Source organism: Lycorma delicatula, chromosome 1 (genome assembly GCF_047948215.1).
Source record: "Lycorma delicatula isolate Av1 chromosome 1, ASM4794821v1, whole genome shotgun sequence".
Taxonomy (NCBI): domain Eukaryota; kingdom Metazoa; phylum Arthropoda; class Insecta; order Hemiptera; family Fulgoridae; genus Lycorma; species Lycorma delicatula.
Window position 1 is genome coordinate 138,108,233 of NC_134455.1, and position 18,434 is coordinate 138,126,666.

Consider the following 18,434-nt stretch of genomic DNA (forward strand, 5'->3'; position numbering starts at 1 on the left):
TAGAGAGGAAAAAAAGAACAATTGTTCAGTATGCATAGGAAAGATAGAGAAAAGGGGTTGAAACAAAAATACAATCTATCTTTGTAATTTTTATGTAAATTAAGCAATAAATGAACTAAAAGATCATTTTGAGGCTGAGTAACAATTCAAATGTTGTTAATCCTGTACATAAAGGGAATCATCCAGCTGTATCTTTGGGCTATTGTCTTTGGTAGTCTTTGGACTGTTTAAAATTATAATGTGCTACCCAAATGTACTGATGTGCTACCATCATCTTTTACAATCTAAGTTTCTTTAGGATCTCAAACACCAATCCCAGTTCTTCTGCCATTCTGAATCCATCCTGTTTTTTTTTGTTTTTTTTTTGTGAATGTGTTTAACACTGCATTGGTTCCATTTGCAGCTCCTTTATCATATTAAATCTTCATCCTTTCAATTTCAGAAAGAGAAAAGAGTCATACAGAGTCAAGTCAGAAAAATGTAGTGGATGATGAACAATCACCATGTTTTTTTGCCAAAAGTTACTGCGTAATTAAAGCAGTATATGGCTTTGCATTGTTGTGGAAAGGAACCTTGTTATTCCTGAGCCACTTCTCTGGATATTTTATTCTCATATTCTTCCTTAACCATCTCAGGACAGGATGATAGAATTTTCCATTAATGTCTGACCATGAGGGATGGATTCATTACGGATAATCCCATCAGTATTTAGGAAACAGATCAATAAGGATTTGATGTTGCTCTTGGTGAAGACAAGTGCTTCTACTGATATATGATTTCCACTTAGTTTCAAGGTCATATCCATAAACCTTTGATTCTTTCTTTTTCCTGTTTATCCTCGAATTACTGTTCAGGTATTACTTAAGAGAATGATGAATGAGGATTATATGAATGAGTCTTGTATACTCTCAGTTCGACCATTCCTGAGATGTGTGGTTAATTGAAACCCAACCACCAGAGAACACCGGTATCCACATTCTAGTATTCAAATCCGTATAAAAGTAACTGCCTTTACTAGGACTTGAATGCTGGAACTCCCAGCTTCCAAAATCAACTGATTTGGGAAGATGCGTTCACCACTAGACCAACCTGGTGGGTCCATATCCATAAACCTGACTTTTATTGCTTGTGACCTTAGAAAGGAAATCTGGATCAGTTCAAAGCAATTCTTTCAGTTCATTGTAAATATTACAATACTTTTCATTTATCACAGCTGTTGAACCCACAAACTTTGCAGCAATTTTCTTTTGTTCAGTTCTTGTGATGAAATTTGTTGACATTTGACATACAATTTTATAGCCAAGATGTTACAGATGTCATCATTGATTTCTGCCAGTGATATTTTATAATCGTATTCAGAACAGCAACGATATTTCCTGGTGTAATGCAAGTATGATCATCCTGAATGTTCATCATCTCATCAACAGATATTCAGCAATTTTAAAAGTGTTTTAATCAGTCATATGTTTATGCCTGGCATAAATCATCATTACTTTTGTACTGGGTGGCCCAAAAATCACTGGATCACTTTAAAATATTATTTTTTGACTGATGTTTATTTTGTTTTAGATTAGTCAGGCACCATAGCTAGGATTTTTTTTTGGGGGGGGGGACTAGAGGCTGATGATGATCATAAGATAATAATAATAAAAACCATTTTATATTGAAATGGTTTTTTATACTTTATTGTGTTTGAAAAAATACAAAACATATGCTTATATTTAATACATCATTTACTGTGCAAACAAGAATCATAATGTTAGTATATCATTTTTTCATAATCTACATTTATAATTCACACCCACACATTTACACTCCATTAAAAGTTATGAATTATTAGACAGCTAGTCGTAGATTTTTCTTTCTCACCATAATATTAAATTTCATCAAGATTAACAGTAATATCTCTATGCACCTACAAAGAAACTAATGAACTTAATCTTCCATCCCCTGACTTGTTACACACAATTGTTTTGACTCTTCATTGTGGAGAACAAGCATTCTTTAGTACATGTTGTTACTGGAAGAGTCACTGAAACTTCCAAGAGATAATGGATATTCAGCAAATATTCTTTATTGCAGCGATCCAATACTTAATCACTTCTAGATTGCATTTTAAATTTTATGACTTTATCTGCTCGCACCTAATAAGATACTTCGCTTGGAGGACAGATTCAGAACATTTATTATCATAATACATCGCTAAGATTTTTAGTTCATCCACGTTTCCAGGACTAACTGAACCTAGCAAAAGAACTAGAAAACTTTTTGAAGATTCTTGGAATGTCGCAGTGGAAGATTCTTGGGGGCTCGTTTTAACACAAAGGGACTACATTAGTCTTTTTTGGATTTAACAGTCTCCTTATAAGCATGGCGTACTAAACTTATTCCATAGGTTCAAACAACAGGGGGCTGTTTACCACATGCGGGAAGCCATGTTCCATCAGTTCTCAGGATAACATTTAGCATATAAGACACAGAGCATTAATGAAAACTCTTCAACATAACGTCAACCCAAAGAATTTTCCAGCGACTGAGCACATTCCAAAGCTCACTACAAAGTTTTTAAAAGATACTGAGGTTATTCTCCTATAAGGTACAGGTAGTGCAGCAACTGAAGCAACCAGATTACCATATGCTGCTAAGATCCAAGAATTTGCAACATGATAAAATTATTTCATTCACAATCTTATTACAGTTTACATTTAAACTGTTTTGTCAGTAAACACAATTTGTAATTTTGGGGGACAGAAAATCAAAAAACCTCCACTAACATGAGCTGCAACTGTAGAGTAACAGTTTGGTGCAGTGTAAGTATAGAAAAAATGCTCGGTCCTTACTTCTTTGAAGATGAGATGTAAAACATGTTAATCATCACTGGAGGAAATTATCAAGAGATACTGAAACATTTCATGCGGCCTGCTGTTGAGAACACATCAGAGATCTGGTGGCAGCAAGAAAGATGGGGTACTGCCCATACAGCTCATTCTACAATGGAGCTCTTAAGACAAATTTTTGGAAGAAAGTTAATTTCCTAGAATACAGAATTTAACTGGCCTCTGTGCTCACCTGATCTAACTGCTCAAGACATTTTCCTGAGGCAATATCTGAAAGATATAGTATATGACAACAGTGCCTGTACTAATCATTAATTGAAGACGCACATCCATGAAGAGATAAGTCATGGAAAACGTTTTAGAAAGAGTCCATCAATGTCAAGAGCAAAATGGTGGCTATTTATAGACAATTTATAAAACTAAATAAAAATAATTTCCAAGAACCATGCTTATTGTTTATTGAAGAATAGAAGTTAATCTGTAATAAAGTTTTATTTTAAGTGGTTGTTAGTGACGTTTGGGCCATCCAGTTTATGTGTTAACATTTCTGTTGTTATGGTTGTTTTACCTAATTTAAAATACTACTTATATAGATATGCTGTTCTCTCAGACTGGTCATTGCAAAATCATAATTGTAATTAAACGTACAATGGAAAATTACAAGTCAACAACAAACACATCCAGTTAGATTGAGTCGCTAGATGTACTGACTCATAGAGGATATATTATGCTGCTACTAGTGATTTTTACTTGTGCTAGAGCTTCTTTACATGCTTCATTCTGATTTAAAAATCTTTTGAATACCATTTTAAACTTTTTCCCAATCATATTAACAGCCATCATCCATTATAAAATTATTTTTAAAAAAATCAAACGATTTAAAGATATTTTTGAATTGTATGCAAAATTTTAATTACGTTAATTTAACATAACCAAACATGGTTAACAAAATGTTGGTTTAAATCTTATTTTAATCTAAAAAGCCAGATATATTCCATTTTAGTTAGTAAATCTTTTTTTTTAACAAAGACCATCCTTTAATTTCAAACTTAAGTAGTTGACATTTTAAAATAGAAAATTTTAAGAAAAATTGTTATGCATACATCATTCCACCTAATAGCAAGAAGTCTTATTGCAAAATTTCATAAACATTAACGCATTTGTCTGTAACTGTCACAAACAGACGAATTGCCAAAAGATCAAGTTAAAAAATGACATTATTTTACTGGCCAGTTAATGGGAATTGTATATACAAGGTTAGCTGTAATAACTGTATACTTGAGAAAAACATTACAATTAATTTATCCCTAATTAAACTTAGATAATGAGTGTTTTTTAACTGCATATGCAAAATTTTGTAATTATATTTAGTAACTATCTTTTGATGTAGATTCAGTGGTGTCAAGGGAATAATAAATAATGGTTGATATTTTGAGAAAAATTATTAATTTTTCTTAACAAAAGCAAGGGACAGAGGAGACTTAACTTTAAATACTGTCATATTTTGCTTTCGGTCCACCATCAAAAACAATGAGATATACAATGAGCAACGTAAAACGGAACCCATGATGAAACCGCTACCCAACACTACTTTTCTTTCTCACTCTTTTCTTTTCCTGTTTAGCCTCCGGTAACTACCGTTCAGATAATACTTGAGAGGATGAATGAGGATGATATGTATGAGTGTAAATGAAGTGTAGTCTTGTACATTCTCAGTTCGACCATAGCTGAGATGTGTGGTTAATTGAAACCCAACCACCAAAGAACACCGGTATCCACGATCTAGTATTCAAGTCCGTGTAAAAATAACTGGCTTTACTAGGACTTGAACGCTGGAACCCTCGACTTCCAAATCAGCTGATTTGGGAAGATGCGTTCACCACTAGACCAACCCGATGGCTACCCAACACTACTTATGAAAGACTAACACAACTAGTGTGACTAGTGGATGAATATGTTTCTACTGATTGTTGCTACCATTTGTCAGGTGGTTACGTGTCAGTGCAGTATACATTTTGTTGCAGTGTAGTATTGTCAGTGCAGTTGTGTTTGTGTAAAATGCCTTACTCAATCCAGAAGAAGATAGCTATAGTTAAGGCCTATATTCATTCTGGATCATTTGAAGAATCATACCAAGTATTCATAGAAAAATTTCAAAAATGCCTGTATCTCAGTGAAGAGTAGCACACAATTTAGTTAAAAAATAGCGTACAACAGGTTTGGTTTCAAATGCAAAACAAAATAGGCAACCTTCCATTAGGATTCCAGAGGCCATTGCCAATATTGAAAGGAGAATTACTGCCAGTCCGAAGTCACTATGCAAGTTATCCCAACAATCTGGTGTTAAATTCATATTTTGTCATAAAATTCTTCATGAATTAAAATTGAAACCATATCGCATTGCAACTGTGCAACAGCTGAAGGAGACAGATAACGAGTTGTCAGCAGAGAATGGTGGTGGCTTCCACGTTCCCCAGAATTGTCTACTTGCGATTTTTTTTTGGGACTACTTAACGAAGAAAGTTTATGCATCTAATCTTCACAAGATTGATGAACTGAAGATGAACATTCAGTGAGAACTCAATCCAATTGATACAACGTTTTATGTCAGACGACTCTCAATATGATCAGTTTAACACAAAAGTGCATTGATGGCCAAGGTGGTCATTTTGAACATTTTTTGTAACAATAAGGTAAATAAATGCAACATTTAATTTACATTTTATGTTTTTCTTATTTAAGTTAACCTTATCATTCATAAAATTTCATTCTAACATAACCTACAGATTCTGCAGCAGTTACGTTATGGGTTCTGTTTTATGTTACTCACTCCATATAATTTAATTTCATTTCATGCATAAATTGGGGTATGATTTTTTTTTTACATTTAAGTTTGCATTGACTGATATGATCAGTAATTCTAATTAAATCCCAACATCATGAAGAGAATTTCCATTCAGCATTGTTATGATTTATCTTTAATAATTGGCTTATTAAGTCATTGAAGTGTCTTCAGATGTTGGCATTGTTCTTACTGGTTTCATTTCAATTTTCTAGGTACGTATTCCTGAGAAATTCCAGCTATTATATTACTTTTTTTTTAAATTCATTCAGATTGTTAATACATTCAGTGTTTCAATAATATTTTATAACCTATTTTTCAATTCTTAGTTTTTGTGTGCGACTGTGTGTGTATGTGTGTGAGAGAGAGAGAAAGAGAGAGAGAGAGATTCTATCAATAAATTTTAACGTTTTGTATTTTATACTTTTATTTCAGATTTATCATAGTTTTCATAATGAAGTTAAAGTTTATCAGAAACATTGGTGGCGATGCAATGGTCCATGTAACAATAGGCCACCATTTTTTGGTATGATTAAAAGAAGTATGAACAGAGCACCTGGTCCAAATGATTTTTGGTGGCTGAATCATGAGACTAGTTGTGGTGGACAGTTTATTAAAGTTCGAGGTCCTGAACCAAAAATTAATAAAAGCAAATCTAATCAATGTAAGTATCGTTATATTCTTCCAGTTTTTAATGAAGTTAAACTTAACATTTTTCAGTGTCTTATATAGTTTTGTTAAAATAATAAATAAACTTAATTAGTATGTTTATTAGTTCATGAAAAATAAGGAAGTTGAATAAGTGAAGTACATATATCATCATGTCTGTATAAAGTCAGCAACAGTGTTTTCTTTTGGACCAAAAATTATTTTAATGAAAAATTTTTTCTTGAAAAACATTCCTGCCACTTTAAAACAGTATAAATCAGATGTTGTGAGACCAGGATGACAATGGAGTTTTTCAGGAATTTTCCCTCCTAGTCTGCAATTTCTGATGTGTTTTACTATGTGATTGTTGAGTCATTAAATGTATAGGGGTTACTTCCTGGGTCACAATTCTGATGAATGGGTTTCTGTAATTTGTTTCAGATTAGTGATTGTAAAATATTTTTATGGTTTCATGTTTCATCCCTAGGCTAATAACACCACCAAAAGCCTCTTTCTTCAAAACAATTAAAATTTTTATTGAAGGACACAATTTTTTTTTTTCAGTCAGTTCTTTAAACATTTATTAGGTTGACAATTTCTGGAAGCATAGAATTATTTCATATAATATAAAAAAGACATTTGTTTTATTAAGTATAGTTGAATAGTTTTTCTTTTAGAGTAAAGCAGCAATCCGTTAGTAAAAAAAAGTTCTTTATTACAGGGTTCACTGGACAGTGCAATTTGCTGGTGATTTTGCTGTATTTTTCTAATTAACAGTACTTTCTATTTTTAAACCTTACCATCAGTTTTTTTAACAAGAAATTATTTCTGTTGACATATGGTTTTAGATAAATTTGTTCTACAATTTTCTGTTTACTCATGAATAACTTTAATCCTTGCAACATAATTTTTTTTTTCACTAGATAAAAATATTCACAGAATACATTGTGATACTTTACTTTATTATGTCAGCCATTCTTTTCTGTATTTTTTCCAGAATATTTTTTTTACAGGTTCACTGTTTTAATTTAAATGTTGGTTTTAGTTACTACTTTTATTCGATTTTATTTGACAACTTTTATTTTCCCTTGTGATAATGACATAGGGTCAATTGATAATTATTAATTTTAAATGCTGAAATTATTATTATTTGTATTTTAATGAAGCAGATTTAGTGTTATTTGTCTTTGTGTAGTGCTGTTTAAGTAACAGGGATTTCATTAGGCTTGTGAATAGGATTCATTAATTGTCACAGTCCACTTCCACTTCCACTGTCATTAACCTTGAGAAGTAGGTATCATTCTTAACCCATGTTTGTGCAATTGACAGTACAAAATGACTTTGTATTTGTCAGAACATGAAAAATGTGTTTGCAATAAAAGATGGGAACTTAGTTTTAAATGAATTGATATGCTGTTTGTTAATTCTAGATCACCTGTTGAAGAAAAATTTTCATTTCACTTATTGTTAGTAGTTGGACTACAAAATTGTTGAATTACTTGAGAAGGAGTTGAAATGAATAAAAGGTACTTCTACAACTATGTTAGAGAAGTGCATGCTAACAATTTATCTCTTAATGCAACAGTGTGATCCAAGGGGTTAGGGATGATGTAGAAATAGGTGAAAATTTATTACCATAATTGTTTACTGTAAATGACACAGAGGTGTGTCTTTATTATGGTATAATAACTATGAGGGGAAAATTGCTATTTGCTACTGTCAAGCCATTGTTTTTACTCTGTAAAGTGCTCAGTTTGTGTATGAATGACCTTAGGTTTGAAACTCTGGCAGGTCTGTATAAAAAAAGTTGGGAGGCAAACATGGAAAAGAGAAGCGATTAACATATAAAAGGAAAGATCATTGTTTATATCTAGTGCCTTATAATTGCAGTATTTCTGTATTAATTAAGACGTAAATGTGAGCAAAAATGTAGAAATTTTTCTATAAATAACTATGGAATATTAAGAAAAATAAAAACAGATTCTTTTAATGTTTTATGAGGAGGGGGCTGTAAATATAACAGCAGAGCATTGTGTACTAATTAGTTTCAGTAGTGACAATGGCAACAATCAATCACCTTTACTGTTTTTCTGTTGATTACAGTAGTTAAAAACATTATATATCTGATTAATGTATTTAAGAAAAATGTGATAATTTGTAAATTATGAATAATGTATATGGCATTAACAGGTATTAATCAGTTATATCAATGGTTCATTCACATAGTTGATTTTAAGACATTTTATCAATACTTGGTGTTTGTTTATTTCTGTTCTTATGGACATATATAGAAAACCAGTTTATTGTATCTTTTTATTGTTATATTTACATATATCATTTATTCAAGATTTATATTTAAAGTAAGATCTATTTTGAACTGGCTGCCTGTATACACAATGTAAACAGATATCGCTTGCATAGCTTAGTTATTTCAATCAGTTGTAGGCTGTTAACAACAATAGTTTAGTAATTTTTTTTTAGTCGTTTTTATTCAACCATTTATAGTGGTACAGTTGATGACCCAGTGTAAAGTATAAGGAGTTTTGATGATGAAAAACAATTCTGGAGCTGAAATTCACAGGCAAATTTGTATTGTTTACAAGCTTAATATTAAGAGTGATGCTAAAGGAAGACAATGGTGCTGTTCATTTCAAGAAGGATGAGCAAAAATGACAAAGAATGTAGCGGTCGACTGTCAATAATGATGGATGATTTGATTGAAAAAGTTTGAGAGAACCAGTGCTTTGATGTTTGTTGATCTTTGATTGTATGACGTTTTCACAGAAAAATTGGACTGTAAAACATTATATGCCAGATGGGTAACAATGATTATTAACTGACATCTTTTACAAGAAAAGATGTATTGCTACAGCACATGAATTTTTGTGGTGTTACAAAAATGAATGTGAAGAATTGTTTGATCATATTTTTTTTACTGGAGTTAAAACATTCATATCATTCTCATCCCATCTCATTCTCATTCTCATCTGGAGGCGGCATTCATCTCGTAGACTGAAGAAGTTCACACAAGAACGTCCAGAAAAAATTTTATGGCTATTGTTTTTGGGGCAAAATGGGTGTTTTACTTGTTGAATTTAGTGATCCTGGAACTATTTGAAGGCCAATTTATTCCAAAATATTGAAAAATCGTAGAAGTGTTATAAAAGCAATGTGGGTGCTATCCTACGATATATTGTTTCTGCATGACTACGCCTGGCTGCACATGGCAAATCTGACAGTGAGGCTATTGAAAAAGTTTTTTTTTTTGGAAAATATTGAGTCATCTATCCTATAGCCCTGACTTGGTTTCCTGCAATTATTTTTGTCTTCACTTGAAATAGTACAGGGTGATTTTTTAGTCCTGTTACCCAGTTGTTAATGTCTGGTAATTTTTTTCTAAGAAAGGGAAATATTGTTTTGTGACACGAAGTTGGTAGCGCTACTCAACCGGTATAGATACGGCAGTGTGAGTTGATTCTCCTTGAGCTGTGTAAACTTTTGTGCCGTTTCCGGTCGTGTTACAAACAGAATGTCTTTTACCATAGAACGAGTTTTCATTCTTGAACAATATTTTGCTACGAAATCATACGCCAGTGTAAAAGAATCATTTCAAATTAAATTTGTTGGTGTTCCTCCGCCAGAAAAAATGTCAGTTTCTAGGGTAGCAAACCGATTTTGAGAAACAGGTAGTGTTTGCGACAGAAAATGTAGTGGTCGACCGACTCACTTGACAGATGACGTTTTAGAGAATGTGAAAACAAGATCGCTCAATTCTCCACGGAAAAGTACGAAAACTTTCCACGCAAGTCGGTTTGTCATATTCGAGTGTTCAGAAAGCCGCTAAAAAATTGAAATTGTATCCATATCGCGTATGATCAGTCCAAGAGCTTCAGCCTCCAGATTTAAACAAGAGATTGCAATATTGCCGTTGGTTTAGGTCTCTTGTAAATGATAACTGAATCGAATTTTTAAACACAGTGTTCTTTAGTGATAAAGCTTGGATCCATCTCGATGGTTATGTAAACAGTCAAAACTGTCGAATTTGGGCGGTCGAAAATCCTGACGCTTTACAAGACAAATCTTTGCATCCTGAAAAAATTGGTGTGTGGTGTGCGATATCTCGTCATTGTATAGTCGGACCCGTATTCTTCGAACAGACACTAAATGGTGAAGTATACATAAATATTGGGCGCCCATTTGTGTCCCTCCTGGAACCTCAAGAACGGTATTGCTGGTTTCAGCAAGACGGCGCTACATGCCACACATCTTGAGAAACCATGGATTTTCTGCAAGAGTTCTTTGATGATCGAATAATAAGCAAGGGCTTATGGCCTCCAAGGTCCCCAGACCTCACATCTCCTGACTACTTTTTGTGGGGCTATATTAAGTCCGAGGCCTTCAAAAACAATCCTCACACTATTGATGAACTTAAGTCAATATTACAGACTTAATCACGAATATTTCCAATGCAACTCTTAAAAAAATTTCTGCTAATATGCTGAAAAGAGTCCATGTGTGTATAACCACAAGGTGTGGGCATTTTGAGCATATTCTTTAACAATTATGTAAGTAATAGCTTTTTATTATATCTCTTTTGTAAGTAACAAATACATTTTTTTATTCCGCCTAAACTTCCCTTTCTTAATTTCATATAAAATTGGGTAACAGGACTAAAAAATCACCATGTAGTTTGCATCACAAAGGTTTGACAAGGACAGTGAATTGAAAAATGGCTAATGCATGGCTTAAGTCACTGGTGGCAGAATTTCTTAAAGAGGGATTAAAGAAGCTAATAAAACATTATGAAAAATGTATTGCAAGTTGAAGACAACTGTGTAGAAAATTGTAAACAAATTTAGTTTTTATGCATAAGTAATAAGGTTGTTTATATTTTTCAATTGTTTTTATTTCAAAACAGACCTTACTTTAAAAACACACCTCGCGTGTAAAGAAAATCTCCCACAAGTTTTTAGTCATTATTAAAGATATATATAAAGAGTGTTCATTCAAAAATTTTCCACATTTAATATTTAAGGACTGTGAGAGATATAGTAGTTATGTTTGCAGGCAAGTCCACCATCCTTTGAAGGTATTATTTTAAGAGGGGAATAATTCATTTCCTTCACCCCACCAACTCCATCTTAAAAAATTTAAATGGCAGACTGTAACTTATAACTTTTATGAAAGTCAATAAAAATTATGAATTTTACATGAAAAGAAAATTGTAATCTGCCTATCCTTTCATTTGTGATGAAAAACATGATTAAAGGTTTTTCAGAATTTTTTTCATATTTCAAAATTTAACTCACCAATATTGTAATTTTTTTAAATTAAACAAACTTTTCTCTATTAACAGTGTCCTTAACTTTTCAGGATTGACTCTAATTTTTTTTCTAGGTAAGCCAAAGGGGAGAAGGTGAATTGAATACAATTCTCTCTTTTGGAAATAATTAAATAATGTCCTTCCATTGAGGATGATGAACATCACTGCTAACAATTTCATTCCTGTTGTAGTTTTTGATCAATAAATGTGACAAGTTTCTCTTCCATTGCCCACATTTCAGCTGCCAGTGTAATTATTAGAAGATCATGTAGTTTATACATTATTAACTTTGCTTTTCATAATACATTTATATCTCAAACCAAACGTTTAATAGTTTGGTAGAAGTTTCCTCCTTTCTGCGATCGGCTGGTTATCTCATTTTCTATGCTCCCATCTGATTTAGACTAGAACCCAAATACTTAAATTTGTCAGAGACAGTCAACAGTGTCATTTCAACATGATAGCCCTGTCCAGTTCTCTTTTCCTTGCTGCTAACAAAATTTCACTCTTCTCTTTATTAATCTTTAACCCTCTCTCCCATTCCTCCAAATATCTCTGCACTTCTTCCACATCTGAAACCCGCATCATATCATCTGCAAAAATCATAGTTCTAATGTCTACCCAATCTTTGTTTTTCTTTTCTGATGATTCTTTCCATTACTATTGTTGAAAATAAAAATTCATTTAATTCAGTCAGCTCTGATGGAGTAGAAGTGAGATTTAGTGGCAACGAACTGTTTTGTTGTCTGGCTGGTTAGTTGATGAAGGGCAGTGATTCAGTGAGGTTAGAAAGACAAGAAATTCAAATGTTCATTAGCCTATTCTTTATTATTTTCTATTTAAGTATTTGTCGTAACATATATTACACATCAGTAATAAATACATTTGTTATATTAATATCAGGTGCAATAGTTTTTTTGTTAAAATTGTGAATATCTATAGCCAGCTTGAACAGCTGTATAAAACAGTTTAGAAGACTGCACACTTCCTTGTTTAATTAATTTTTTACATCAAACCAGTCAGTATTCCTAACTGTAGTTTTCAGTCAGCAAGAACCAATTGCAGGTTGTTATGTGTTTGATGATCATCAGTTAGTGTTTGTTTGGCGCCTGAAAGTATGAATCGTATGGGCTGATATTAAAAAAATTAAAAATGTTTACTTATCTTTGTATTTTATACTCACTTAGTCTTAAAAAATAACAATATTGTTATATCCACCTCTATCAAACTAAAATTTTTTTTGTTAACTTAACTCAATTCTTTGGTTTATGAGAAATGCTTTGGCCTTATTATGCTTTAGAGCTTTATAGTTGTCATTAAGCATTGTCTTAATATGAAAAAAGTCCATTCTCTATCAAAGTAATTAATAATCATTGAGGCACTCTATGACTTCAAATAAATATGTTTTAATAAAATGTTGTACTTAAAGTCTCAAATAAAAGGAGATAATAAAAATTTTATAATTTTTTAAAGTGCTTCAAAATCAGCATTTTAGAGAAATGTATAAATATTTACCGCATACTGTATAAATATTTATTATTTTTTTGTTATTTCTTTTTTTCAGCGATTTTGATGAAGAGCCCTGGTAAATCTGATATTAGAAACTATTTTAATAATAACCAGAATTCTAAACAGACAAATATTGTTTACAATGTTCAGGATATTAAGAAAACTTATGGTGCCACAAATAAAACTATTGACACTTTATCGAACGCTTCAGTTAATGTAAAAGGAAGTCTACATTCGTCAAAAGGCTCTTCTGCTAAAAGAAATATATCGTTTAATGATTTACTGAAAGAAAATAATAATAGTAATCGACCAAGTAATACAGGAAATTATAGTAAAAAGACTTCTGTTTCGAAAGGTGAAGATAAAAAGTTAGGTAATCATGGTGTTGTTAAAAAGAATACTCAAAATAATAAAAACTTTAGGAGCAGTGGTAATGCATTAATGAATAAAAGTACCGGAACTTTTACTATAACATCAAAATACAGTGGTAATAACAATTCAGATACGGTGAAGAAACCTGCAACTGAAACATTTGTACCATTTTCTGGTAGCGGTAACAGATTGGGTTCTGTTAGTGAATCGTGTTCTAATTCTATGCCAGTTTCTTCATTGTTGTCACTCTATCCAGCTTCCAATGCTAGCACCAGTAACAGTTGTAGTAATAGTAATAATAAAAGTAAAACTAGTAGTGAATTTTCTCCAGAAAAGTATAGAGATGATTTTCTTGATAAAACACTCTCTGATGATGAATTAGCTGATATAGAATTCGGTGATGTTATAATCTGTAGCACTCCAAATGAAAAAGGTGATTTTGTCAAATGTCCAGTCTGTAATATAAAAATAAATAGAGATGATATGTCAATTCATTTACAATCTTGTGATATTCTTAATTCAACTATTGAGAACATGTCTACTTGTAGTACATTAGATATTAGTGATGATGAAGATGATGGTAATATAAAAGAAATCCATAATGGGAGAGGATTTTCATCGCAAGAAAATAATACACCTACGTTACCTTGCCCTTGTTGCTCAAAATATATTGTGGAGTCTGGTATAAATAAGCATCTCGATGAGTGTTTATCGTTATTAGCTATTAAAGAATTTGATGAAAAGGACTGGTAGGTATAAAAAAATTACATCGCCTAAATACATGTATTTATATATTTTTGTATTTTATTTTTAACACTTTTTAAGCCTCAGCATTTGAATTTTTGCTCCCTTATTTAATAATCAATCGACTTGCTGCTTTTGTTTATTTACTTATTTTCACTTTAATTTCTTACCTCTTTTTGATTTCAATTTGTTTTATGTTATTGAATAGCAACAATAACATAATTAATATAAGTTCTGAAAACAAATTTTTAAAAGCATTTATTAAGAGACTAGTTTCATGTAAAATTTGTTAAAATTTATTGTAATTTTACCGTTTGTCTCTTTTTGTCTTTATATAAATTCAAAAAGATAACTTTCCAACGTCATGCAGCAGGTACCCTACATGTAATTCAATTTCTTGAGCGTAAGCTCTTGTTCCACTACTGAAAACGGTTAATTGTAATGAGGGTATATTTATGATTGTATTTTAATTATTGTAACACTTACTTTCATCTGAAATAATTATTGAATAAGAATTTGTTGATGAATATTTTCTTGTTATGATTAGCATAATTATTGAGTACAGCCGTAAAAAACTTCGTTTTTCAACTTATGCTGCCAAATACCTGTAGCGGTAATTTTAAATTCAATTTTGTTAAAAAAATTTCTTAAGAAATTGTTAGTGCATATTTCATACTTGACACTAGGCCAGTCAGAACTTCCATTAGGTTTAGTTATGTTTACTTTGGCACAGAATCAGTCAGGAGTGATGGTAGTGAAAGGAAGTCTTCTATTTGTTAAATAATTCTTCGTTGTCAAAGATGTCTTTTCACCATGATAAGTATGGTGATTACATCTCCATCTGTCTTTCTCTCTGAATTGTAAAATTATTTCACATGCCATTTTTTATTTGAAAAAAATAGGAACATATTCCTTTTGTTGGGAAAGATATAATAGTGCAGTGCTTAACTTTATTGTAGAATTATAACAGATTTATATTTGTGACAGAAACTAATTTTCTTTAGACTTTTACCACACAATAAACAAAACTAAACTCTTTATGTAAAGGACTGAAGGGATCCATCAGTAAAGAATTTTATTACTCAAGAGAAAAAAACCTGAATTTTTTGTTATACACAGTATAGTATCAAAATACCTATTTTAGGAGAAGATATAAACTCTTGAGAATAGGGTTTTTTTTTTTAATTTTATTTATTGTCAATTAAAAATTGCATATACAACTTTAATCAAAATATTTATCCTTGACGCAGGTAGCAAAAATAACCTTGAACACTACCTGTAAGTTCATATCATTGTACTAGGATGATTAATAAAAGAACTAAATAAAAATTCATGATTTTTTTATAGCATTATACATTAAAAAAAAAAAATACCATAAAAATTTAAATTGAAAAATTAAGTTAACAAAAATACATAGAACTAGAATGTATAATTGTTTAAGTTTACATTAAAATCAAATGAAGATTAACATGAAAGATCCATCGGTTTTTAAAATATGAACATTAATCCGGCTGCTTTTGTATGTTTCAGTTTCTTACCTCCTCACAAAAAATTTATAGTTGATTTTAACTTTTTTATACATTTATTTTATAAAAATATTTATTTTCAAAACTAGCACCACCTCTAAATTTTCTGTAATTTGTAGAATCTATTTACATACTATACTGTGCTAGACTGCACTGCATTTATAGATTACAATACTATGTGAAATTGGTCTTTCACCTGCACTATTTAATGTCACATAATTTCACTGAAATATAATTCAGTATGATTTCTAGTTGTACTAGCATGCTTTCTGTATTCTACCTTTTCAGTTAACTTCCAACTCCTTGACTGTATTAATTATTTGTTTTGGGTCTGTGAAATTATGTAGATAATTAATTTTCTAATTTATCTCAATTTTGTAACTTCATCATCTACTCATCATAAGTCAGAATACATATGTCATCTTTACATATTTATAATCTCGTTTATAGATTCATGAAATGACTCACCTAGGTCTCGATCAGTGAAACATTATTTGTTTCTTAGCACACACTAAAAATCTTTTGCTGTGAATATGTGATGGCTTATTAGTAAGCCAGTAATATTTCTTTTTTTTTATGCATGATGCTCTATACTGCTTGTATACACATTAAAATTAATTTTGCTCGGTTCCAGTTAACTGCTGTTTTCAGTTATGCAGAACTTTTTTATTCTATCGTGTACAAAATGAATGAACACAGATAATGAATATCATGTAGGAAATGTAGGTCTAAAATCTGATAGTTCAGGAAGTTACTGTTCTACAATATTCTTCCAGGGAATACCATATTGATGTAATGCCATTGTAATTAATTAAATTAATCTGTAATTTTTTCAACCTTTACATGTGTTATGTAACTTTTTGTTACAAACAATCTTCCATCTAACATTCAGTAACAAATTTGTTAATCGTCTTTCTTCCGAAGTTATATACTCCTTTAACATTTGACAATAATGCATACAATATAGGTAATAATTTGGCTGAAATTCTTGCTTACTTGTTAGATACGTGTATAGAACTAAAAGTGCATCATTATACTAGGAGGGATTTAACAATCGCAATGACTTTCCATTATTATAAAGTAAGTATTTGTTATCTTTTTCTTTTTGTTTTAAAACCACATCTGCTGTGACCTTTATTTGTACCATATAGCCATTTCCTTCTGGAAAGTTCCACAGATACATCTGCCATGATTGTGGTTCAACGTGTAATATCTATTCTGTTACCCAGGATCATGTTATTGAAAATTAGACTGCTATTCTTGTACAGAAGAAAACCATGATTCACATACTGTTTCCCTGTGGATCACTTGGCATTTAGGAAAAGTGATAATAAAATCAGCATTAGTATAAGAAACGAGTTAGGTTACTGAATAACATAATTCTTGCAAAGCTTACAAAGCGACATATAATAGCAATGAATGATATGATGGTATTAATCAGTAAATAAAGTGATCGATCACCTGCTAGAATATTTTTGCTATTTAAATTCATTGCAGTTATGCCTGATTTATTGATGTTGTTGTTAGCGTTTACCTGGTTTAGAAACTTCTAAGGATTCATTAATCAAACATATGTCAATTTTAATTTGTAAATGTTTTAGTTTGTAATGGTTTTATTACTTCAAAAGAAATTTTAATTTTAATTGTCAATAAACTTAATAATTGTATTTATTTACCGATATTATTTTAAAATTTTATATTAAAGTATGTAATTTTTTTAAAAATTATATGTAGTTACTGTGAATCTTTATTTGATAAACCATGACAATTCCTAAGTACCTATTTTTAAGAATTCTTTAGAACATCTTTTACGTTTAGAAGTGTATTTGACATTTCTCATGCCAGGATAGAGAGCTGCAATGACATATTGCATCATAAAACAGCAAGAAATATTGTTACCTTTATTTTTGGTTAAAAAATTTGAGTCATATATTCATTATTAAATCACAATTACGTTTATCTTTACAAATTATCATCCTGAGTCTATTTTGTTGCATAAGAACAGATGTTATATATTAATTACAACATTAATAAGTTTCTAGTTTATAAATTAATCCGATATAATATTTTATGATATTTTTTAAGATTTGTAAATTTTGAATGATATGAAAAATATTTGAAAGTTGTATATATATATCTTCACTGATGAGTATACTTCATTTTACAAAATAGGGAAGAATCAGGGATAATTGTCTTTTATATGCACTTTTTCTGTTAATACAATTTTGTTTCAGTACTGGGATTTATTTTTATTCAAAAACGAATGAAATACAACATTACACCTAATTGCCATATTAACTGCTAATGTTTAGGCCAGCAGGATATATTGATCATTTTTTAATTAGCAGTTATCATATCTCCTGACTCCCCGTAGGGGAAAACACCCTCCATTCCTGGCCCTTACGGGCTTTACAAGAAGTCATCTTCAAAACCTCAGCCTTTGACATATTTCAGTCCACCTCGGCCAGGATGCCACCGATGCAAGTGCAACGAGTGACATTCCCATCGGTATACTACTATTTCATGAACTCAAAACAAAACACATCTTACAGAGTCTTAAGTAAGATTGAAAGGATTTAACTAAACAAAGGAACTGAACTACCTACCCATAGAAGGTAAAGTGCATTTATCAC

At 31.1% G+C, this 18,434-nt stretch overlaps 1 protein-coding gene across 2 annotated transcripts in view; it reads left to right on the forward strand.

Annotated features, from left to right (window-relative positions):
* The window catches only part of mh (DNA-dependent metalloprotease SPRTN), an 82,768-nt gene extending 65,246 nt beyond the window's left edge, over positions 1 to 17,522 (forward strand). For both annotated transcript variants that reach the window (XM_075362076.1, XM_075362072.1), the window contains exons 6-7: positions 6,115 to 6,343; positions 13,215 to 17,522. In XM_075362076.1, coding sequence (XP_075218191.1) covers positions 6,115 to 6,343; positions 13,215 to 14,284 — 1,299 coding nt within the window. In that variant the 3' untranslated portion in view covers positions 14,285 to 17,522. The remainder of the gene's footprint in view (positions 1 to 6,114; positions 6,344 to 13,214) is intronic.
* The last annotated feature ends 912 nt before the right edge of the window (positions 17,523 to 18,434 follow it).